Genomic DNA, 25,287 nt, shown 5'->3' on the forward strand with positions numbered 1-25,287 from the left:
ATTCAGAACTGACTCTGTGCGAGGTGCCATGGATGTCTGCACCTGGCCAGGAAGCCCCTTCAGATCTGCTGTCCTTTCACACACTCTTGAGATAGCTCATTCCCAAACTCAAACTGCTGTGGCAGACTCTTAGTCGACATTTTCCTCCACTTAGAGACTTCAAATTAAGCCCCAATGTGAATCTGAATCTTCTAAATTTTGGAAAAGGCTTTTGTAGCACAACAGAATCCTGTTACATCATGGTTTATTGCTAAATAACATAAATACCATAAAAAGCTAAAACATGACATTCCTCCAAACATTGATGAGTCTGTAATTTGGAGGCTAATCCCACCTCCCAGCACCACCCCACCCCCAACTACAATGGCCTTGTACTGCAGGCCCTATGGCACAGATGTGGAACCATAACAAGGTTACAGTTACAGTCTCGGTTTCCATTTTACAGTTTCTTTTCTAAAAGCAGTACATTTGAATGTGAAGAGACAAATCCAAATGGAGACACGGTGGTTTCCAGAGCAATTTATTCATTAAAATCTACTCAAAATGCCATCAACAGTTTTCCTGTGTGTATTGTGCTGATAAATTGACACTGAGAGGATTTAACAAGTTCTTCATTTAATAAGTCTGAATTAGTTTTCACCACATGGTATAGTACACTGTCATCTGTTCAAACAGATTTCTTTAACAGATCTTAGTTTAAAAAAGTCAGATACTGTGAGTTTTGTATAAACTGGTGGACATTAAGTTAATTCCTTTGTTTTTTGACTTACAAGCCTCAGCTTCACTGCAGAATAAAGCATGTAGGCCAAAGAAAGCAAAACCGATCACTCGTATTGTTTCTATAATTTGAAGCTTTCTGAATGGACAGGTTCAGGCCTGATGTAACTGTAAAAAGATTACTTAATGAATAGGCAATATGGAAATTGTACAAAATTTTATTAACTTTAATCATTAATAGCATAAACAGCACTGCATTACTATTGGCTATTCAAAATCAAAACTTCTTTTTAAGTCCCCAAGAGGAAGGCATTTACATACAACCATGCCACCGTGTATTTATGGGTTGTGTCAATACATATTTCAACAGAAACTTTGGCTTTAGGAAAGTCACAAACATTTAAAATAATGGCTTTAATTGTCAAAAGTATACGGTAGGGGAAGTGTGTGCTTTAATTAAATATACATCATACCAGTGATGCTGGCAAGGTTGAAGGTTATTCCTAATGTTGATAGCAATAAAACTAGTTTGTACATGACAAGACAATGAAAGAAAAAGCAATCCCTTTGAAATAAATCTTTTAAAGTGTAAAAAAAAGAAAACACATTCACAGTGGTTTGTATAAACAATATGCATTTTATGACAGTAACATATGTCTAGTCTCAGAGAACTCTAGTGCCCTCCTTAGATTCTAAAGAAAAAACAAGCATTTACACTACACATATATTGTACTGAATCAAAAAAATAAAAAGTCAATTGTACAGCTACCCTGAAAGACAGGATCAACTGTTATGGAGTGTGCAGCAGGGACACCAACGGAAGTTGCTTTTTAAAGGAATAGAGAACTGTTTTTCAAAAAAAGAAACTTTCCTTGGGAGTGGAGAAAGTCTTTCATTTGCTGCTGTAACCAGCAAATGCCATTCATTAAATCAAAAATGGGAAAAGAAACCACAAACACGTATCTATTTGAGCAAGCTGACCAGTGCACGTTCCAGTTTAAAAATGAAGGAAAGAAAATAGGAAGGAAGGTTCTATCCTATCACACAAGTCCCAACTAGGCAGTGTCAAATTGACCTCTATTTCTTTGCTTGCTTTGTGATCATGCCCCGTGGTGGTGTGACAGGTCTGCTGGCATTGGGCTTCTTCTTCTCGGCAGGTTTCAGAATCTGAAATGGTCACATAGTAGGAAGGGGTTTTAGGAGGTGGCTGCAATGGTGCTTGAATACCCAGGCCCCATCCCAAGACATGGGGGACAGGCTCACGTGGAACACATTTCAGTAATATAGACTAAAGCATTAAAGTGACACATGTAACTTGCACATTGATGATGATTCATATATAAATTGAGCAATTTTTTTTGGGGGGGGTAAATCATCAAGTAATCTATAAAATATTTTTCAAATACACATAAATACTGTGATTAAAAATTATGTGGAAATACTTTATTGCATTCATAATAATTTTCCATTATGTACTTTCCCAATCAGTGAATGCTAATAGTAAAACTACTATTTAAAAGTGTTCCCAATATTCAAAAAAGGGTTGAGAACTGCTCATCTACATAAATCTTTTTGTCTCTAGCTGAAACTGAGGTTTTTTAAATTTTAATTTATAAAGCTTCCCTCTAGGTATCTCCCCTTTTCTTTCTAATAGAACTGCTGTTCTACAATATTACCATTATGTTTATTAAAATTTTCTACTGGGGCAGCTAGGTGGCGTAGTGGATAAAGCACCGGCCTTGGAGTCAGGAGTACCTGGGTTCAAATCTGGTCTCAGACACGTAATAATTACCTAGCTGTGTGGCCTTGGGGCAAGCCACTTTAACCCCATTTGCCTTGCAAAAAACCCCAAAAAACTTTCTACCACAAATACAAAGCCAAAAATAACACTGATTTAGACAATAGTAAATTTGCCCCCAAACAGCAAGTTTTAACATACTCTACCTGAAAAGAACACATTAGGGTTTCATCCACACTCATCATGGCACCTGCATTGTCAAATTCACCACAATAATTTGGGGCAGAAAAGAGTGTTACCAATTGCCTCTTTGCAAAAAATTCATATCCATCTTCAACCACCTTGGAGAAAAAAAAAAGTTTTGTTATTAGGCATAATTTCTAAACCTGGTAAAACCTGTCCTCAATTCCCTTTAAACTTGTGGGTTGCTTAAGGAAACCTTTCATAATCAGTTAAAGGGCTAGCACATTTGCTCTCATATAAAATTCAAAATCAAATACCTGGTGGGCTCTACATATAAGATCCAAATCATGCTTATGGAGAAATTTGGCTACCACTTCGGCCCCAAATGTGAAGGACACGCCTCTGTCATTTTCACCCCAGCCTAAGACGTCCTTATCAGGGTCAGACCACAAGAGATCACAAAGAAGACCTTGGTCTGGTACATCAGTTGGTCGCATAATTCGTCGAATCTGCTCCATAGACTGAAGATCTGGTGATAAACCTGTAGAACAAAAAGAAAACATTTTGGGGGACAAAAACCAAATCCAAAATTAGGGTTGAGGAACTGTATTTAAATAACCAAGTGTCCTCAAAGAAGGGCCTGGAATAGGTTAAAGCTTGACAATGAGGTCCTTAAATTATAGGTTTTGATTTTTTATCAAGATTACACACATACACACATGTTTTCAAGTAGAAACCAGACTAACAACATTGGGAAGGTATCAGTGCCCTAAAAATTTGGAGGAACTTACTTAAAGATTATTTAATTCACTCAAATTAAGAAAAAAACTACAAAAAACAACACCATGTTTTTGGCAAGTAGTTCCCTGGTTGAGATTTTTTTCCCCCTAAAGGGCCATGTAAAATTCAAGATTTTACCATCAATGACATTTCAATGACTACAGATACAGATGATCATAAGTAACTAGAAACATGCCTTTTAAAGTAACTAGAAACATGCCTTTTAAAGCTCCAGGCTGTCCAGAAGTAGTCAGGTTGCTGGCCTCATTGTCCTCCCTTCTATACTCCCAATTCAGTTTTGTTCTCTTTCACACTTACAAGAGCTCCATTTAGAACAAAAGACAAGCTTGACCTTGGTCAAATCACTTAATGGATAAAAGCAGGTGAAACATATATACATGTCATGTGAAGTTTCCTCAGGCTGTCATTCAACAATTATTAAATTTATTAAAGGATTACTTTGCCAGACACTAAATGCTGGGATTACAAAGAAAGGCAAAAACAGTACCTGTCCTCAGAAAACTTACCTTCTAAAGAGCGAGACAATTTTTAAATAAATATGTGTAAAATATAGATGGAATTAATGGAAATGAGATGGGAAGGTGCTATCATTTGTGAAGACCAGGAAAAGCATTCTGTACAAGGTACTATTTGAAGGCAAAGATGAGAAGACAGTCAATAAAAAGCTATGGAAACCAAAAACTTGCTCCTTAATTGATGATCAAAGGATGTGAACAAGTAGTTCACCATAAGCCATCAACAATCACATTAAAAGTCGGCTCCAAATCACTAAAGAGAGATGGAAATCAAAACAATCCTGAGGTTTCATCTCTTCACCAGAAAACTGGCAAAGATAAGAATAGTCAGTGTTGGAGGAGTTTTGGGAAGACCGGCATGGCAGTGCACCTACTGGGGAGCTGTGAATCCATAAAAGCCATGTGGAATTGTGCAAATAAAGTGACTAAAATGTCTATACTCTTTGACCAAGAGATTTCATTACAAAGTTTATATCCCAAGGAAGCCACAGATAAGAATAACCGCCCCCCATACACTAAGATATTTATAGCAGTACTTTTTATGATAACAAAAGTAGAGAAAAGAGCAGGCACCCTATGTGGATTCCCCCCTTTCAAAACTTTTTGTGTTCCTTTTAAACAGGTAGAATATGTTTACATTTTGCTTATTTCTGATTAAATTTGTTGTTGTCTAAACCAATATTATTTTTTTCTGCTTTGAGTTTGTAGAATAAAATTTTGGTAGCCACAATGGTAGTAGTGTAGAGCAACAATTAAGTTGGAAAGAAGGGGAGAAATTTACAGAGGCATTTTAGAAATTATAACTAGAATGACCTAAAACAACATTAATTTCTATTAGAGACAAAATGTGTTGCAGATGAGCAGTTTGCAAACTTTTTTGAATATTAGGATCACTTATAAACCAGTTTTTACTATTTGTACTGTGTGGGAAGGTGAGTAAAATATAAAACTGGAAATAAGGTGGAAAGAATACTACCATCAATAGTTAACATTTAGTAAGGCTTTCTATGTGCTAGGCCCTGGGCTAAGCACTTGACAAATGTCTCACTTGACCCTCCCAGGTTGTGATGATCCCCATTTTACAAATGAGGGAAACAGTGTCAAATGACTTGCCCAAATCACCCCTTGGAAATGTCTGAGATCTTCCAGACCCTGAGTCTGAACTCTCTTCACTGGGCCACCGAACTGACAAGACCTGGCAGTGGAACTGGCTCCCAGATTGTGGTCCTGGGAAGCTGGGAATGATGGTGTCCTCACTAGTTACATGTTGAAGCTGAGCTCTTATTGGATAGCCAACCTGAGAGGTCCACTGGGCAGGTGGTGGTACAGTTCACCTAGTAAAAGAGTACACAAAGGGAGTGCTTGACCTTTCTTGGGTCATGGACTGAACTTTGATGGTCTGGTGAAATCTATAGACTTCTTCTCAGAAGGTGACTTAATGCACAAAATGAAATGCATAGCAAGATGAACTGGAGTGCAGTTATAAGACAAACAAAAACCTCAAGCTCATGGATTCCAGACTAAGAATTCCTGACACTGAGAGAAAAAGAGTCTAGGAGAATGTCCACAGTTAGTGGGCAAGATGTGGATAAAAATCCAACAAACAAGACTGATGAAAAGCTGTTAGAGGAGGAGGAAGAGGAAAATCAGAAGGAGCAGCATTCTGGAAACCCAGAGACTATCAAGAGTCAGTCAAATGCTGAAGAGAGATCAACAAGGAAGGCTAAGGATGGGACCTGGATTGTGTTTGATTTCACTGCTCCCAGGAAAGGAAATTTTCTCTACCTATTCAGATTAGCGCTTAATATGTAGCTTGTCCTCTTTGGAGACTCACCTAAAACCCTGAGAAGTTAAGTGTCTTGTGCCCTCGGTAAGAGAGAGGCAGGGAGTGGACTTTGATCCAATGTCCATCTACTACAACATGTCTTCCTAAAAAGGATAAGGACTAAGAAAAAACATTTAGATTTGGACATTAAAAGAGCACTGGTCACTTTGGAGAAAATGGTTTCCATTCAGTGATAAAGTTGGAAATCAGACAGGTTTGGAACAATGAGGAGAAAATAGTATAATGGCTTTTTCAGGAGTTTAGCTGGGGGTGGGGACAGGGGGAAGATACATAGTAGCTGGGGGATGGTAGGAGTAAGTCAGGATTTAAGGATGAGGGAGACATGCATGTTTGTAGGAAGAACACATCAAATAGGGGAGTGATTAAATATTAGAAAGTGTTGGATAAGAAAGGGGATAGTAAAGAGTACATGGAGGCGGCTAGGTGGCGCAGTGGATAAAGCACCAGCCCTGGAGACAGGAGTACCTGGGTTCAAATCCAGTCTCAGACACTTAATAATTACCTAGCTGTGTGGCTCTGAACAAGCAACTTAACCCTGTTTGCCTTGCAAAAACCTAAAGAGTACATAGAGAGGTTGACTTTGTCAAGGAGAAAGGTGACATCTTCAGAGTGAAGGAAGTGAAATGAAGGAAGAATGAATGGGGTATGTTGTTAGAGGGAGGTGAAATGAGAAGGAGAGAAGATGGAGGATCTCAACGAATGGTTTAAAATTGGGGGGGGGGTAAATTATGAAGTGAGGGTCTCAGCTACTAGAGTAAGGGATGATGTGGAAGGCTTGAGGAGAGAGGTTTAGAACTGTGCCTATGAAGAATGGGTTAGAGAACTCAATTTGGGGGCAGCAGGACATCCCTGACTCAGTGAAGACCACTGTGATTAGGTAACAAATCTGTTGTAGACACATTCAATAAAGTTTTGTGATTTCTTCCAGGTTCAGTTCAAAAGTAAAGGAATAGGAGAGGAGTAAGATGGTAGTGGTGCCATAGTTCTCCTATCATGTTTTTTGAAAACCTGAATTGGTTCCAATTCAATTGATGACAGAAAATGAGGATAAGGAACAGAATTAGAGATCATAAGGCAAAGGGAACAATCCAGACATCTTTTAATGAGGTTAAAAAAGAAAAAAACTAGAACCAAAAGATTAGAATTGCACACAACCAAAAATATCCTCCTACAAGTCATTTTACCCTGAATTTTTCCTTAGACAAATAATTCCAACTTGATAAATCAAGGATGGCTTAGGGAAGACAGGTGATTTAAAATCAACAATGAGAACTGGATTTTGGAAGTCAGGCTCAATATTATGAGACCCACAAACAAATCAGTTCTGACTCCTCCACACAACTACTTAGAAATCAAACTCTATCACTTACCTCCATGACAGCAAAATATTTTCTCATCCACAATGGCTGCAATTGGTAAGCAATTAAAGCAGTCTGTAAAGGTTTTCCATAGTTTAATGTTGTATCTTCTTTTACCTATAAAGATTTTTAAATGACTTGTTAATCCTCAAATTCACTTGCTCAATATTAATTTTCATCAATTTAAGATTCTAAACACCTTATTAATAATAGTAATAATAATAATAAAAATGATTAAAAAAATCAAGTACCAAACACTAGGGTGTTTTGAAAAGATTTAAAAGAATTAGATCATTTATTTGGAAGTTAACTGATCAATATCAAATGTAATTCTTATTATATGAACCAATGCATTTTAAATTTCCTGATGAAATCAGGTGTGGACATGAGAATATAATTAACCCATTTTTGTTAAAAAATCAATGAGTATTATATATTCACAAATTCAACTTGAAACCTTTTATTCTGAGAACCCCCTCCACTTGTGAACCAAATGTCCACCCATGACATGGCTACTGTGAAGAAGAGAGAGGAGGTGAAGTGTTGGTGGGGGGGATCAGAGAGCAGCTAGGTGGCACAGTGGATAGAGCACTGGCCCCAGAGACAGGAGGACCTGAGTTTAAATCTGGCCTCAGACTAATTGCCTAGCTGTATGACCTTGGACAAATCACTTAACCCCACTGCCTTGCAGAGAGAGAGAGAGAAAAGAGGGGCGTCATGCTAGGGAGGACTTCTGAACAACATTAGGACAGAAACTAAACTTCAGACTGCTTATTCAAGGTCTTCTCCTGGCATGAACCTAATGTGAATTCTCTAAAGTTTCAAATGTCAGGGAATTTTTGTTAAGCATTATAACAAGCTGGAAAGGTTCAATGATGACCTATATGTAAACCAAGTACCAACTGAGAAAAGTTCAGAGAACTCTTCACCAAAAGCTAGTCACTGGGTAATGATTTTTCTTTTGGGATCACTGTACTCAAATTGTGCTTAGTGAAGAGAAGGGCTGCAGAAATTAAGTATTTTTTCAAGCATTAGTTTGTACAAAGTATATGAATTAAATACATTTTTGTTGAACTTCAGAGGGATTAAGAATTTATCTTATCTTTAAAATAGCTTTCTAGGAAAAATGTTTCAAAAGCTAAATCAACTTGCAATATTTAGAATGTGACCTCACGGCAAACTGTAAGACAGTTTACAGGCCAATCATTATCCCCAATCCCTCCAAATAATATATCCCCTGGAAAATCTAGCATATGTCTTCATTTTCTCTTCCTGGAAACTCATTTTCTTTTCTAAATATGCAATCTACATTTGACACTGTGGCCCATTCCTTACTTCTTGAATGAAGCTAGCTCTTAGACTTTGACATTGTAAGCCAAACAGTGATTTTTCTTTTGCCCTCTGTCTGCTGTTTTAAGTTATGACCCAACACCAAATAGCTATTGACTTTATTTTAAAAACTGTTTTATTCTGGTGCAATATATGCTATACCAATTACTTCAGAGTCTATATATAAATAGTCTTTATGAGATGACAGGCTCATGCTCCTCTGAACTAGTAATTTGATGATGGCTTCATAAAAGGGTAAGTTTTCATATTAAGGATTCTTTTTCATATTAAGATCATAAAGTGCAAAACAGTTCATACTTGTACTTATGTATGCTAGTATTTATCTTTCTAGAAACAAATGCATTATAGAAAACATTCATAGTAAGTATGTTTCCAAATCTATAACTGTATCATTTGTAAATCAGATAAAGGGGATTCAACTAAGAGGCTCATGGTCACACTTTATAATAGCAAAATGTTGATACTTATTTTCTGAAATTAAATGTATCACTGGTAAAAAGAAATAGTCCATAAACTCTGTACAAAAAGCAATAATGATTGCATAGTTCTAGCCATACTCTTATTTGGGTGGTGCTAGGAGGTGATACAAAGAAAAAATGAAATGGTCTGATTTTTAAGGTACTCTGAGTCAACCAAGGCAAAATACCAGCCCAGGTAGATACAAGCTATGTGCTGAGCAATTGGGGGGTGGGTAGGAGGACTACAATACAAGACCTTGTTGTAAGGCACTGTCCCTGAGTTGAGACCAGAAGGGAGCTGAGGGTTATGAGCATCTAAGAGCAGTTGGGACAGGACTGGAGATCAGGCACTGGAGGTAATCTGAGAAGTGAAGGGGCAGTGAGGGGAATAAGGCTGAACAAGGCAACTTTCAGCGTCAGACATAAGGGCATCCTGTTCCTGCCTGCTCGGACCTGAACCTCCTCAACACTCTGACTCTGGGAAGTTTAAGAATCACAGAGAGAGGCTCTAAAAAAGAACAACTCTGTCCATGTAGATGCCATGAAAAAATGCTTTCTGTAAAAGGACAAACCAGGCACAAGACATTTATACAAAAGAAAAATTCTGAAGATCATAATTTCAAAGACAAACATCCTGGTTCTGGTTGACTATTAATAACTATTCATGGCAAAATAGTAAACAACAGTTTTAAAATCACTTTTATGAAAATAGAACATTTGGACTTTAGATGTCATGGATCCTGACAGCCTGAATGATTACCAGCTCCTAAAGTGCTGGTGAGCGGAAGAACCATAATTAGTTTGGAAATAACCAATCACTACTCTTTCATAGCAAACTGTGTGAACAGTTCAACTAAGGCTTTGCTGTTCTCAACAGGTGAAGAAATGGAGACCAGCACATCTAGCTTGTTGTCATGCTTTGGTTACTCTGGACCTCTTAATGCTACCTTAGCCAGCAAAGGCACAATCCAAACCAGATTTTATAGGCAGAATTATAAAAGCTCTTTCTGCTACATCCACTCAAAGTCCTTCTTTCCACTCCCATATGAAGCTGAGGTTCCTTTCTAGGGCAAAGGGAGGTAAGGGAATAAGCATTTATGAAGTGCTGGACTCTGTCTAAAAAATCTTTTGAAACATTCCATAAGAGGATTTCAATGTGTGCATTACAACAAATCACTCTGGATAATGCATGGAATTGCTGCATGTGAATTTTTTGCCTTTCACAGCACATTTCTGAATTTAGCAAATTCAACTTTTTACTGTATTGTAAACTGGGAAAAACATTATACATATTAAGTATCAAGAACTCATTTTGAAGGGTGTTACACACAGAGTATCCCCAAAACTCCAGTCTTCTGAAAGAAGCACCTTAGCTCTCAAGGACACTGCTATTCACTGGTGATAGACGGACACTGCCTCCTAGTATGAGGAACTTTGAAAAGATTTAAATAATGTCTCACATAGACAAGCTACTTACATTCATCATAAAACCCATAAATTCTATTGATGCTGGCACATTCATGGTTCCCTCTAAGAAGAAAAAAATTCTCTGGGTATTTGATTTTGTAGGCCAGTAGAAGGCAGATAGTTTCTAAGGACTGCTTCCCTCTGTCCACATAGTCTCCGAGAAACAGGTAGTTGCTTTCTGGTGGGAAACCACCATACTCAAAAAGTCGAAGCAAATCGTAATATTGTCCATGAATATCACCTAAAAAACAAAAATTGTGTTACATAGCACTTTAGTACTCTGGTGCCACATTCATTATTTCACTTTGGAAATATATGCGCACTGGAGATTTTTCAATTGTAGTATGGCATTAAATATTTTCTTATTTTATGTCTGACCTAAAATTCAGTAAGTTGTTTGGACAAACTAAGACTCTCTGACCCCACGTTATATACTGCTTAGTTTTATACTGCACTCAATTCAATGTAATTTAGAATACTTATTATTTAAATCTTTTCACCAAGGGAAGAAAATTACACCTGACCAACAGACTAAATGTCTCATTAAGAAGATACTCCTGAATTTTTCTTGTCAAATTATAGCTTAGCCAAAGATTTTTTTTAGGTTTTTTCCAAGGCAAATGGGGTTAAGTGGCTTGCCCAAGGCCACACAGCTAGGTAATTATTAAGTACCTGAGACCGGATTTGAACCCAGGTATTCCTGACTCCAGGGCTGGTGCTTTATCCACTGCGCCACCTAGCCGCTCCCAGCCAAAGATTTTAAAGCGCTATTTAGGGAGTTCTTTACTTCTAGTCCAATGTGCATCAAGGAATTATTGTAAAATATTAACTCCAACTCAGATTTATAACTTAGTTTCCTCATTTATAAAAATATGAGAATCAGGTGTAGGAAATGATTTCTCTAAGGCCTCTTTTCCAGGTCTAAATTCTCTGACCCTGTGACATGGGTAATATAAATGGTTTATATAAATATAAATAGTATTTTAACCCTGTTTTGCACATGAGGAAACTGATAAATCAAAAAATTCCAAACCCTTTAAAACCATACATTTTCCCCATCTCTTTTTCCCTCCGTCAATACACTTTTCCTTAATCCTTAAAATCACTAAAGGAAAATATCCAAAGCACTTCTCACCCTCCCACACCTCAGGGTGGCAAAAGAAAGGGAAAGAGAAAAGCTATATGGAGATTTCATTTTCATAAGGAAGTCCTAGTGAGAAAATCCCCTCTAATCAACACAAGTCGGCCCAGAGGGTGTGGAGTGATTAAGTGATCTTTAAGTGATCTGCTCCCCATCCCAGGCAGGACTGGTAGCTTTCTTGTTTTATTAGAAACATTCCAGTACAGTATTTAAAAGTACCACCACAACAAGGGCCTTCTTAAGCATATAAACTTAGAGGAAGATTATGTAGAGATAGAAGGGACACATAAACTAAGTCAGTCCTCACAAGAGTTAAGGCTTCAGGAACTGAAGTCTCAGATATTTAAGCCTCATGAATGGGCAAGAGGCAGCAGTGACAAGGAGTTGGGCCTGGACTCAGGGAAAACCTAGAATCAAGCCTTGGCTCTAATTCAAAGAAACTAGAACCTGTTTCCTCCTGCCTTAAAAATGGGTGACGGTGGGAAGAATGAGACAATAAATAACTATTTCATTAACACATCCACAATTCAATTCAATGATTTAAAACAAAACAAAACAAACCTGGTTAATGTACCAGAACTTACCACATATTTTAAGTGGTGCTTCAAGTTCTAATAGGATAGGCTGACTGAGAAAAATTTCCCGTGATTTCAAGCACAGTCCTCTGATTTCATTCTCTTGTAGTTGGACATTTTTACCAGGCTTCGACCCTCTCACTGAGGAAGGATAAAATACAATCATATGAAATATCTTTTAAAAACATCTATTTTTTATTTTTAGCACTTTATTTAAAAAATTGAGTTAGCTTCAAATTCTTTCCCTCCCTCTCACCCCTCCTCTATCCACTGAGTAGACAAGCAATATTTTAATGTTTATGCGAAATCAAATAAAACATTTACATACATCTCAGATATTTTGTGCTGCATAGTAAAAATTTTAAGAAAAACACTATAGCTTTATTATTTTATTAGAAACATTATAATACAATATTTAAAAGAACCTGCAATTTTAATGCTCATCTCTAACTTAGTATTTGACACTTATGTGGAAAAACAGATATCACATAAACCTACATTGAGTTTGAAAGATCCTTAAAACTATTTTGTGGAAATTTAGGACTACAGTATTCGGACCCCATAAAGTATAACACAATCATGTGTTTGTTTATAGAACTAGAAGGGATTTCCATGGCTCCCTATCCCAACACCTAATTGAAAGGAATCCCTGTAGTACCAACAGGCCGTCATGCAACCTCAGCTTCCCAAGACCCCCAAAAAAGGAAGCCCATTCCATTTTGGGACAATTCAAATTGTTAACAAGTTTTTCTTCCTATCAAGTCCTTCCTTTCTGCTGGTTCTGTTGCCCTTTAAAGCTAAACAGAAATGGTCTTAGCAGCAATACCCCACCAGCCTTTTCCTTTTTTTGAAGCATAGAAAGATAATAAGAGCTCTCTCTTCCACAAATTTCATACCTAATCCAAATACAGTTCTTATCAGGTAGGGATCCTTCATTCATTATACTTGCAGGCCCAGCACGCAGCAAAGCACCTTGCACATAGTAGGCACTTTCAGGGTTATCAAGGTGGAACAGTGAGTGGACAGAGCACTGGGCCTTGAGTCAAGACCTGGGTTCAATTCTAGCCACAGATGCTTCCTGGTTATGTGACCCTGAGCAGGTTATGTCTCCTCTGCCTGCCTCAGTTTCCTCCTAGGTATCTGGGGATACAACAGTACCTCCTCCCAGGGAGGTCTGAAGATCAAGTGACATAACAATCGTAAAGCATTCTACCCAGTGGCTATGATTTTTAGTTATTATTAACAAATGCTCAGTGAGTTTTTCCCTTTCTAAAGAGAGATCATGTTAGTCTTGTGGATTTCAGTCAAACCAGGGCATCACCATTATACTTCAGTTTACCACAGATAATAATATCCAATATATCCAGTGGTAATTCTTGGGGTAGATCTTTATCATCCACAATACAAACCCTGCCATGTTTTTGTCCTCCAGCCTCTTCAAAATTCTGCAAGCGTTTCTTACAGGAACTCTCAACTGAATGAACAAATCTCTGCTCATCCTTCCTGATTTTATAGATCTCAATCTCTTCTTCCATCACTAGTATAAAAATCCTAGTTCTTTTGTCCTCATAAAGCAGTCCCTCCCATTTTTTTGATCATAGAGTTGACCTGCTTGGGACCTATTCCAGTTTAGAAACAGGTAACCACAGGAAAATAGCAATATCAAGATGTAGCTCTCCCCAGTCATTCCTCAGGGGAGCTATGAAAAGTTGAGGAGATGAAATAAAATCTCAAGGCTGGTCATGATCACAATGAAAGGCTCAAAGAATTAATATTATTAAAGGAAGAAGACACTAAAATAGCCTACTTGGTCACATACTATAGAATTTCTTAAATTTTATTATTGAATATTTAAAAACAAAAACTCTTGTAACAAATACGCATAGTCAAGAAAACAGTATCATGTGCATTGGTCATGTTCCAATATCTTTGCATTCAATCACTCCTCTGCAGCCCCAACTCCTAACAACAGTTCTTAGATGAATATCTGATATTTTAGAAATCTCCCTTCCTTCTGCTATCTCTACTGAATATTTTTGTACTCTTTCCAAATTTTTTCTTTTCATTTCCCAAGATTCCCCTAGTTTTCCTCTCCTCTTTGTTCATTTCCAGCAAACACAGCAATAATTAAATTTGAAAATACTACTTTACCATAAGCCCACCTACAATTATGCTTTTTTATAGTCTGCTTACCAAAGGGAATTCATTATAGTTATTTGAGAAAGTACAGATGTTGGACAGTTAAATAATACAAACACTACAGTGCTTTGCATTCATTGTAGGTATTTAATACTAGTTGAACTGAACTGTTAAGATAATTTAAGATACCCCTTCCTTTAGAAGAGAAACTCTGTCAGAGGCCTACAGTTCTATTTGAGGAATTCAGGCCTGGCCTAGATGACCTCACATCTCACAGAAGATATATATCTACATTTCTCCCTATTTTTTCCCAAAATTTCACAGTCCTTCAATGATTAGATCATAAAAGCTGCAAAAAGTATTTCTATACTCAGTAAATAGAATTATTTATTTTGCTTTCAATAGACACCATCAAAGATTTTATAATTTAGACGTCACAATTATTTAAGATAGTTATCAAAAATCTAAACAAACAAATGCTCTTTAAGTCTACAAGTAATACTGAATTAGCAACTGTTCAAATTGTAATGAATCAAATAAATTAGAAAGGATGAAGACAACAAGTGTATTGGAAGACAAAAAGTGCCAACTATATCAGCAGAGACCAAAGACAAACCCAAACATTTTCACTTGATATATATAATAGGCCAATAGTGTACAGGTAAAAATCCACAAAAACTGCTCATTGGAGGGTCCATCATTAGGAAAAAATAAGTGTGTTACTTCATATTGGTAAGGGAAGTCGGTCTTGTTCCCTACTTCTCCAGGGGAAGAAATCCCTGGCATCTGAGGTCAAGGACAGGTCAGCTCTAAAAGCACCTTAAGGTTATTATTTCTGCTTAATATGTTCTGATCAGAACTGGGACACTAATCAAAGTAATTCTCACACTCCCACCTCCCCCCATGACAAAGAATAAAGGTAAGAGTAGAAAGAGGGAAGAAGATGAAGAGAGCACACACAAGTAAAGAAAGGGCAATTATGAACACTGGATAGAAGAGTCAGGAGATCTGGTCTCTGATTATGTTCAGGGCTTTGACTAAGATAATTAGCTAGCTAGTAGCTCTGATTCTGTTTTAGACTTTTCCTTGAACAATTTATGTTTAAGTAAAAAATGCAGGGAGAAACAATTCACAATACTTCAAGTCATTCTTTAAGATTTCTGTTGCTTACAATTAATGCTAAAACTACTTTATCTGCAAATACATAGTGACCAATAAGAAAAAAAAAAAGGTTTGGTTTAAATCTTAGCAAACAGAGAAATAGAAAAAAAATTGCAAGATTCATTCACTCTTGACCACTAAAGCACCTTTCAAAAACTTCCTTGTTAGCAAAATGTCCCAGCTAAGAGTTCAAAGGAAGGCATGTAATAAGGCCACCTCCCCAAGTCATTCCAAGCTATGTTTTACCTCAGGCCATTGGGATGAACTTCTGGAGATGATGTGTGGAAAGGTTCTCAAGGAGCCTAGGACTGAGGAAGTGGTGAACCCCTAGGGTCCCAAAAATTCATGTGAACTGGACTGAAGCAGCTTCTTTCTAACTTAATAGGGGAATAAACCTCCTCAACTCCAAATTGATACTAACTTTCAAAGCTGCAAGTGGGGAAGGAAGAAGAGCTCTTGATCAGCTCTGAGAGGAGTGAAGGCAGAAGTGACCGACAGTCTTTTCTTTCCTTCTGCTAAAGGCTAAGTTTCCACAAGACCTCCAGGCTTCATTACCAGCCTCCCTTCAAAAAAATAATTTTTTTAAATATTTTTAGGATTCCTGTTAAAGACTCTATTTTAACCCCATGAGATATTTTAAATAGATTTGCAGATTTGTACTAAGCTAGGAACTGTGGCTGGTATTCCATATGTTTGACAGTCATCAATCAAGAAGCATTTATGAGGTACCTACTGTGTATCAGGGTACTGTGCTGTAAGTGCTGGGGATGCCAAGAAAGGTATGTGAAGAGTCAATGGGAAGGTAACAGAAACAAGGAAGGGTCTAGAAATAAGGAGGATCAGCAGAGTTCCTGAAGGTGGGATTTTTGAGCAGGGTCATGGAGATGAAAAAAGGTAGAAATGAGGAAGGAGAGAATTCTGGGAATCAATCAGGGAGGTAATGCCATGACAAGCAAATGAACTGGATCTGAGTCTGGGAGGCCTCATTTGAACTCAAGTCCTCCTGACACCAGGGGTGGTGTTCTATCCACTGTACCACTTAGTTGCCCATTGTTGAGAGACAGTAAGGAGCCTGTGTCCCTGGAATCCCACCACAAGGGTGTAAAGAAGACTGAAAAAAGAAGGCTGGGTTGTGAAGAGCTTTGAATGTTCCAAAGAGTATTTTATATTCAATTCCATAAGTACTGGAGAGCGTACAGCTTATTGATCAGGAGGCTGAATTTTAGGAAGATTAACGGATTAGAGTGGTGAGACTGGGGCAGGAAAACTAATCAGTAAAGCTACTGCAATGGTCCAGTTATGAGGTGAGAAGGGTCTGCCTCAAGGTGACAAAGATGCCAATGATGGAGGAAAGGCAGCTCAACTATACTTGATTATATCACTGTCACCAAACTAACATGTTCCAATAGAGGTTACATTGTAAATCTTGAAATCTAGAGAGAAACTGTTACTTATTTTGTGGGTTTCAGCTTCCAGAAGTCTAAGAAGGTACCCGACATGCACATTAATTTATTCTATCTGACAGCATCTGCCTCTGTTCAAGTCACTATACTGAGTTCCACTATGGGTATACAAAGTGGAAACAATGCCCATATTTATTTAGATGGTGGGAGTTGTATTTAGGAGAAATAGGAATAAGCAGAAAGTATTGAGAAGATTAGTAGAAATTTTCTTCTAAGTGCAAATATTGTCTGTATTTTCCAAACTATAGTCTGAGAAGACAGAGAATTTTCTAATCAGGTCTTGGCAAGTCAACCTTACAAAAGAACCCCCCCCCATTTCAGCAAGATCTTTACAACAGGGAAAACCACATACAGCTAATTTTAGGTTACAATTTACTGTTTTACTGCCATAAAATGCAACAATTTAAGAGTTTCTGTGTTACATATCTAATTTCTTAACTAAAGCAAATTATATGGTAAAAACATAGGTTTAATATCTTAAAATATTTACTTTAAAATTTATTTCTGCAGATAAAACATTAACTTAAGTTCTAATTTAATAGACTAGAAATAAGCAAAAACAAACATTCCTCAATCAGTCTACTAAAGTCATCCTAAAATTTTATAACTTTTGCTTTGGGGAAATTTCTAGTAGAACTCCATAAGACTTTGCATAAATGAATACTAACTTCATCTAATGCAGAAAGCTAAATAAACAAACTAAAACCAGTGGGGGGGGAGTATGAACAAACCAAATGAGAGAATTCAGAGGCCATTTATTTCCATTAGCTAAAAAAATCGACAAAAGAAAATTTAGGTCCTACTCAAAGAGTATCAAGATGAGCAATACAAAATTGAATCTGGGGGAAAAATCTCACAAAATATCATTTGATTAGGCAAGAAGTGTTGGCAGACAAAACAACTTTCAAATACTGGAGTTTTAACTAATTTGTAAGGAGGATTTTAGAGGTCTGTACTAAAAGGTTTTCAAGAGAATGTTCTGACTGATAGAATACACCTGGCAAATCACTAAGGCCAAGGCCTCCTGAAAACTTCTACCACTTCCTGAAGGACAACCTAATTAAAGAATTCCTAACAGGGCTTGTTGGCAGATCAACCGGATGAAACCACTTCTATACTCTGTATTACCACACATAAAGGAGAAGTTAATTTAAAAAGTTTCATGCATATTACATATTATCAGAGAATAAGAGGCTCTAGAGATGGCAGGGACTGTCCAAAAATTACTCTCCTAAATCCAAAAGGAGCATTAGCTTGGGAGGCTACACTCGATAGGTTGGTGGGTAGATAGGGCTCTGGGTCTGGAGTTCAAATTCAGTTTCAGACACTTAGCAGTTGTGATCCTGGGCAAGTCATTTAACCTGTTTGCCTCAGTTTCCTCATCTGTAAATTGTAAATAATAACTGTATCTTTCTCACAAGGTTCTTAAAAGAACCTGACACATAATAGAGGTTATATAAATACAAGCTTATTATTATTAGTTATTACTATTCTAATTATTTAAAACATTTTAGAAAATTGTGGAGGGTAAGGGGAAGAGAGGATATGGATTTCAGAATGAATTTACAAGATAACAATCAAGTTGCTGATGAGGTACACCTTATTTTGTTAGCTGACCTTGCCTTGTGCACCCATTTTTTCCCCACCAAATGAGCAATGAAACTGAAAGCACCACTGTAGGTGCTCAGAAAGACCCACATTTTTGTGAAGGACTACAAAGTTCAGAAACACAGTGACTCCATAGCAGTTTTAGGCCTGCCTCAATGACAGCCCTCATTTATATATGCTGATGTGGGGCTACTTGGGTAATTAAAAATATTTTATTACCTTACCACCAAGCCCTGTACAATAATCTTCAGCATAGAATCAATTAAGCAAAAAATACTTAGTGTCTATGATACAGAAAATGTACTTTTTTTTCTAAAAGTGTTATGAACACAACAAAGCAGTCTTAAAGCCTCTGGCCCAGTTTTCCAAGAATCCTCAATCTAGAAGGCAAGATACCCCTTTGAAAAAAAAAAGACATTAAATAAATCCAAGACATTATTAAATAAGTACAAAATGAGCAGTCTAAATAAGTGCTACAGGAATTTAAGAGGGAGATAGACATACAACAATTTCCTGTCTTGTAAACCCTCTCTTAATTCTCCCTAAACTTCCAAATGTTGGATAGTTTCACTGTCCAGAGGACAACATTTAAATACCTGAAATTTTATCAAAGGCACAATGATGAAACAAATAAGCTACAGGATGAATTTTATAGGTGGCTATATTACAAACAAAAAGAATGAAAACTACATGGAGGGATAATACGTACAAAAGTCAACAACCAGGAAAACTTTTAACTGCTGCAGAAAAACTTCAACTATTAAATACAAAAACAACATAAAGGTAGAGTACAAGGAAATTTTTAGAGCCCATGGTCACAAGGAAATGAGGGGTATAGATCTTACTGATTTAAAATAATCACACACCAATAGTCTTTAAATACATCCAATTATAGTAAATTCAATGGCAGTAAAAAAAAGTGGCATAAGTCACAACTATAAAATTTTATTTAACATTCTCAGAAATAAAAGATTGAAATGTTAAAACTGAAAAAAAATCCAACAGGAATTAAAACCAGGGACATAGAACTGTGGAAAGAAAAATGAATTTGCAATTAGTGGCCTGGGATTCAAATTATGTTGGGGGGGGAGGGAATGACCCTTTGGAAGGACCTCAATTTCTTTATTTATAAAACCAATAGATTTGATTAGATGTGATTCTATGAATCAGTATCTGATTTACCCCTTCCTCAATTCCAGCTTTGAAACTTAATAGCTGCAAGGCCTTGGGCAAGTCATTTAACTGCTCTGAAAGCCAGCATCTTAATCTCCAAAATCGGGATCATTTCTAAAATCTACCTTACAGTGTTGTGGTAAGCAATATACTTTAACAATGAAATATTAAAGTATTCAATTTAGTTTTCCTTTTTAGTCGATTCTCTGAAGTTCTGAGATATCTAGGAATGAAGTCACATAAACCTTGGGGAGTAGGGTAGCAAGCAACTTGGGCACTTACCAGTAGAACTACCAACATCTACTATTTTGTAGGCCTACCTTAAAATTAATTTAAATTTACATACAATATAACGAAGCAATAGATTTGGTCATCCTTCTAGAATGCCAGATCGATTAAGAGAAATTTAGTCTTTTGTGAAACCTATTCTTAAAGCTTCCAAGTTTTGTGTGTGCCCCCCCCCAAACTTCAAAGTCAGCCATGCTGGATTCTTCAATTGTCTTCAAGAGATGTCAGTAGTCATGATTTCAAGTAAAATTTAAACATTATTGCAATGATTCTACCCTAGTCAAGCTAATCATGTAATACTGTTAACTGAAATTTTTCTATGGCAAGCACATGACATTTAAAAGAATATAAACATTTCCCCAGACTTTCACTGATGACAGGTAAGATACACAATCAGACTCACAGACCCTTACATCCTCTCTCACTATCTAGTGTAGACAATTCTATAGAAAAGGAATGTCTGTTATTGCTCTTGTGCACAATGCTCCCTCTCAAGAGCAGCAAAATCAAACTCATGATCTCAGTTTCAGCATTACCTCCTTGCTTGATATAGGCAGTGAGAGTTCTAGGGGAAGAGAAATCCTCTTTAACCACAGACCAACAATTAAACTCTTCTCTAACCCTGCCTCAAAACAGCAGATTATCTGATTCTAGTGTAGAATTTCCAATGTCTTAGCAAGGGCACAAGCAGAGGACGTCAGTTACACAAAGCTGCAGAAAAAAAAGCCAGCGTGCTTGGAGTTATTTTGAGAGATGGAAAGGAGCACCTGCACGAATTGTTCCTGCACTTAACAGAAACCAGATTTTGAATCTAAGCAAAGAAATGAAAAAATGAACTGGTCCTTGTATTTATTCACCAGGGAGATGCAGACCACATCCAAAGTCTATTTAGAGCCTAAATCCACTTTTCCTATCCTAGTCACTGAGAATCACTAACTAGAAAATGTCCTTTTCTTTTCAGACATTTGCTTTGCTACAAACATTCAAAATGCTCTCCTCTGCAGGTTGTATCTCTAGTTATATCTCCTAGACCCTGAACCTGGGGGCTGGGTCTGTGGTCCTCCGGGACATTCCTCCCACTTTCAAAGACTTGCATCAACTCACAGGTAGATATAGCATTCCGGACACTCCTTTGCATTTAACATTTTCTGCCCAGGGCAAATATTTATATAAGCAACATACTCCCTACCAAGCTTGCTCTAAGTTTCCTGAGGGCAGAACTAAACAAATTTTATCTCAGTTTCCTAGTCACAATTCCTTATAGACCCCCCCCCCCAATCAATTAGTGGTGCCTGTCATTTTCTTTTCTGGCTAATTTTACAGAAGAGGAAACTGAGGCAAACAGGATTAAGGGACTTGTCCAGGGTCACCCAAGTAGTGTTTGATGACAGTATCAGAACTCAGATCCTCCTGAATACAGGCCCAGCACTCTATTTGCTGTGTCACCTATATTGCAGGTATAAATAGGTATAGGTATGCTTAATAAGTTGAATTAAACTTACTTTGACAAACAATAAAAGGTTCACCAGGGACAAGCATTTCTACTTTATTAATATCTCAGTGCTAATTGGTACCTGATGCTCTAAAAACTGAAATTTATTTAATATTAGAATTTCCACCTCAGAATTGACTGCTTCAATGTAAGTTAATATTAATATAACCAATGTATTCATTCAGAACAAAGATTTCAAAGGATTGAACAGGAGGTTATTATACATACCCTTTTTATAAAAAGATTGCATCTATGATGACAGAGCTACCCTAAGGGGAAAAAATTCTGCCTCCATTTATTAACGGAGGAGAAATGAACAGTTCATTCTAAGTTTCCAGGAAAATGTGGCAACTTCCATTAGGAAACATGAGCAAAAGTTCTGAGCTTCTTAATATGTACTTCTTAAGCTTTATAAAGCTCTATTACTGTTTAGTATAATATGCTTTGTGTACCTCTCAAATTTGCAAGCATGCCCAAGCTTTCACTGAAATCATTAACAAGTTTATTTTTATCTCTCTTATAATAGCTTAAATAATGGAATGCAAGTAATAATAAGTTATTTCACTCTTAAGTGTTTACAAAAATACTATCTATACATATCAACTTCTTTTACATGTAAAATACCATTCTGGAATTGGGAAAAAAATTGTATCAAACAGCTTAATACCCTCCAGACTCAATCTGGCAAAATTCACCTAAAATATAAAATGAACTCTTCTGCAAAGAACTGACCCTCTACCCAACGTAAGCAAGTCATCCATTTTGAGTTGGTTTCTCTGGTGTCTATGGGTTTTTCTGAGCCATACACCATCATCTTTATAAGCATGCAACAATCTAAATCAATTTAAAGGCCTGTCCATTTTGAATATAAAAGGACTCCTACAAGGAAGGAAAACTCTAGTAATTGCTGAGCAAGCGTTTTCTTCCTATTTTCAGACATATATATATATGGAAAACTTAAGTAGATTTCTTGCCCCCCCCAAATCCATACTAAAACTTCATTAAGTCTTCCTACTTGAATGAGCGAACCACTGCCTAAGTGAATTTTTGCCTTTTGTGCTTAAGCAATATTTTATTTGTCAACGAGTATGGGTTATTTAAATGTTCAGTGTGCCTGCCTTCCTTAGTTAGTACCTAAGTATTAAGGAAACACTAGCTTATTACATTTACTTGAATGATCAGCTAAACGAGATGGGACAAGCTTGCAATGACAGATCTTCCAAATGGCAAAGCAAGAAAATGTAAAATGTGGCTTCCAAAAGGCAATATGGCAAGTACCGTGGTTTCAAAACTGTATCAAGTAAAGGGAAAAGAATTATAATATAATTTTATAGGTTATTTTATAGGTTATTTACAGGTTAACTATGACTAATTTTTGTACCTATAACTTATGAAACATTAAGTTTTTGAGTGACAGAGTAAATACTGTGGAGTTTCTCTTTGATGTCAGCTCATCCACCTAACAAATGAACAGAAGAAAAACGAATGAATTCTTCTGTCTTTTCTATTCCTTTCATTTATTCAATTTAAGATTATTTTAATTCTCAACAGATTCTTTGCTCATCACGGGACGTAATTTGCTTTCATTCATTTCTGCTCAAGGAAAAATCGCAATTTCACATTAAACATAAAACACCCCGGAATAACCTAATCTTGTAAAAAAGTCTGTAGCAAACAGCAAGACAATGAGCTCCCGTCTAACCGCGAGAACACGTCGGAAAACCGCTCCGGGCCACACGACCGGCTCAGTTCGGGGCTTCCTGGCTGCTCCCCAAGGGCAGCTACTGGAACCACAGCCAGCCCCCGGTTTCGGGGGCCGCGCGGGCCACCAGCTCGGGCTCCTCGGAGGGCTCGCCGGCCCCGCACAGGACAAAGAGTCCCGGAGGCAGCGGAGAACTTCACCGAGAACTTGGCAGAGGCCGGCCCGTCGGTGCCTGCCGGCTGCGCCCGTCCCCGGCGGCTTCCCAGGCCCGGGCTCCCCTTCTCGGGGCCGGGAGGACCCCCCGGCCGGGGCGCGGGGCGGGGGGCGCGCCCGCTGGCTCCCGGGGGTGGGGGCCGGAGCACGCCGCCCGCGGGGCGGCCAGGCCGGCGGGGGGAGCAGAAGGGGCGCCCGCGCACCCCCGATCCCGGGCCGGCCTCGCCCCGGGCACCCCGGCCCGGCCCGGCGCGGCGCGGCTCACCTTCCAGCAGCCGTTGGATGATGCTGTCGATGTTGAGCTTGTCGATGTCCGCCATCGCCCCCTCCAGCGTCCCGGCCCCGGCGGCGGCCCTCCCCCCGGCCCGGCCCGGCTCGGCCCGGCCCGGCTCGGCCCCTGCAGCGGCGGCGGCGCGCCGCCCGCCCCCCGGCTCCCGGCCCCGGCCGCCCCTTTCCCGCGCTCCCGGGCACAGAGAGGCGGCGGCGGCGGCGCCGGGGGCAGCGGCGGCGGACACAGACGGCGGCGGCGGCGCCCGGCTCGCTGCCCGTCCCCTCCCTCCCCCCCCCCCGGGCTCCCTCTTCCTCCTTCTCTCCCGCTGGAGCCACGAGAGGGACAAAATGGCCGCCGACTCCTCAGCCAGCCTCGGGCGGCGCACGGATACGCGGAGCAGCGCGGCGCCGGCCGGGACCTCTTTACGGGCGCCGCGGTTCGGAAGGGGGCGGGGCCTGGGCGCGCGGCGGGAGGGGCGGGGCGGGGGACGCGCGGAGGAGGGGGCGGGGCCTGGGCGCGCGGCGGGGGACGCGCGGCGGCGGGGGGCGGGGCCTGGGCGCGCGGAGGAGGGGGCGGGGCCTGGGCGCGCGGCGGGGCACGTGCGGCACGCGCTCTGCGCAGGATCCTTCCGCGAGCCGGGGAGCAAATAGGACCTCAGCCGGGAGGGATTTCGAAAACCCGCGCGGGTCCGAGAAGGACTCGGAGGGATGGCGGGGCCGGCTGCGGCAGCGCGCTCCGGGCTGTGGGCCCCGCGCTCCGGGCTGTGGGCCCCGGGCCCCGGGCTCCGCGCGGGAGCTGCCGTCCTGCCGGGAGGCCGGGCCTTCCCCCTGGCCGGAGGCGCCGCGTTCCCCGGGCGCAGCCTCTGAGCCCGAGCCGGCCCAGCAGCCGGGACAAGGGGAGGGGGCTCAGACCGCCCCCCTCCGACTCTCCTGCCCCGCCGGGACGGGGAGGGGTCCCCGCATTTCTGGGGCTCGATCTCGGGCTGAGGAAAGAAAAGGAGCTGCTGCGAATGTCCCCCTTCTGTCCGGGGGGAAGGCGAGGGGGTCCGGCTGGGCCGGCCCGAGGGCGCTCGGGGGCCAAGAGCCGAGAAGCACGCTGCGCCCCTCTCCGGCTCTTCCTCCCATTTCCTTGTCTTCACTTTCCCTCACCCCTCTTTCTCCTTTCTCTTTACTCAGATCGTTGGTTCTCTCCTTTTCCCTCCTGCTCTCTTTCCCCAGCTCCTCGACGCCCCACCTTCTCTTCCCTTTCCTTCCCAATCTCCCTCGAACCCCTTTTAGTCTGCCTTTCCTCTCTTTCCTGTCCCCCTCTCCCCTCCCCCTCCTCCTTTCTTCCCTTCTTTTTCTCTCTGCATCTTTCAAGATAGCTCTACAATCTTCTCATCCTTCTCCAGCCTCCCCTTTTGACTCTTCCTTTCCTAATCTCTCTCTCTCTCTCCCCCCCCCCCCCCCTTCTTTCTCTATCTTTCAGTACTGGAAAGATAGCTCAACAATCTTCTATCTCCATATCTCATTCTCTTCCCCCTCCTGACCCTTCTCTGCATCTTTGTTTCTCTTACCTCCTTCCCCTTCCCTCTCAGACTTTCCTTACAAGAAAGATAGCTCAACAATCTTCTGTCTCTCTCCTCTCTC

General features: G+C 39.8%; 1 protein-coding gene across 1 annotated transcript; it reads right to left on the minus strand.

Moving 5' to 3' along the window:
- Positions 1-504: 504 nt before the first annotated feature.
- PPP1CC (protein phosphatase 1 catalytic subunit gamma) lies at positions 505-24,093 on the minus strand. The gene is made up of 7 exons (XM_074205665.1): positions 23,654-24,093; positions 12,159-12,290; positions 10,444-10,674; positions 7,171-7,275; positions 2,956-3,179; positions 2,662-2,796; positions 505-1,884 (listed from the first exon to the last, which is right to left on the minus strand). Exons 1-7 carry the CDS (start codon positions 23,706-23,708, stop codon positions 1,795-1,797), a joined length of 972 nt encoding a protein of 323 aa, XP_074061766.1. The 5' UTR covers positions 23,709-24,093; the 3' UTR covers positions 505-1,794.
- Positions 24,094-25,287: the final 1,194 nt, after the last annotated feature.

This window comes from Macrotis lagotis, chromosome X, assembly GCF_037893015.1.
Source record: "Macrotis lagotis isolate mMagLag1 chromosome X, bilby.v1.9.chrom.fasta, whole genome shotgun sequence".
Lineage (NCBI taxonomy): Eukaryota > Metazoa > Chordata > Mammalia > Peramelemorphia > Peramelidae > Macrotis > Macrotis lagotis.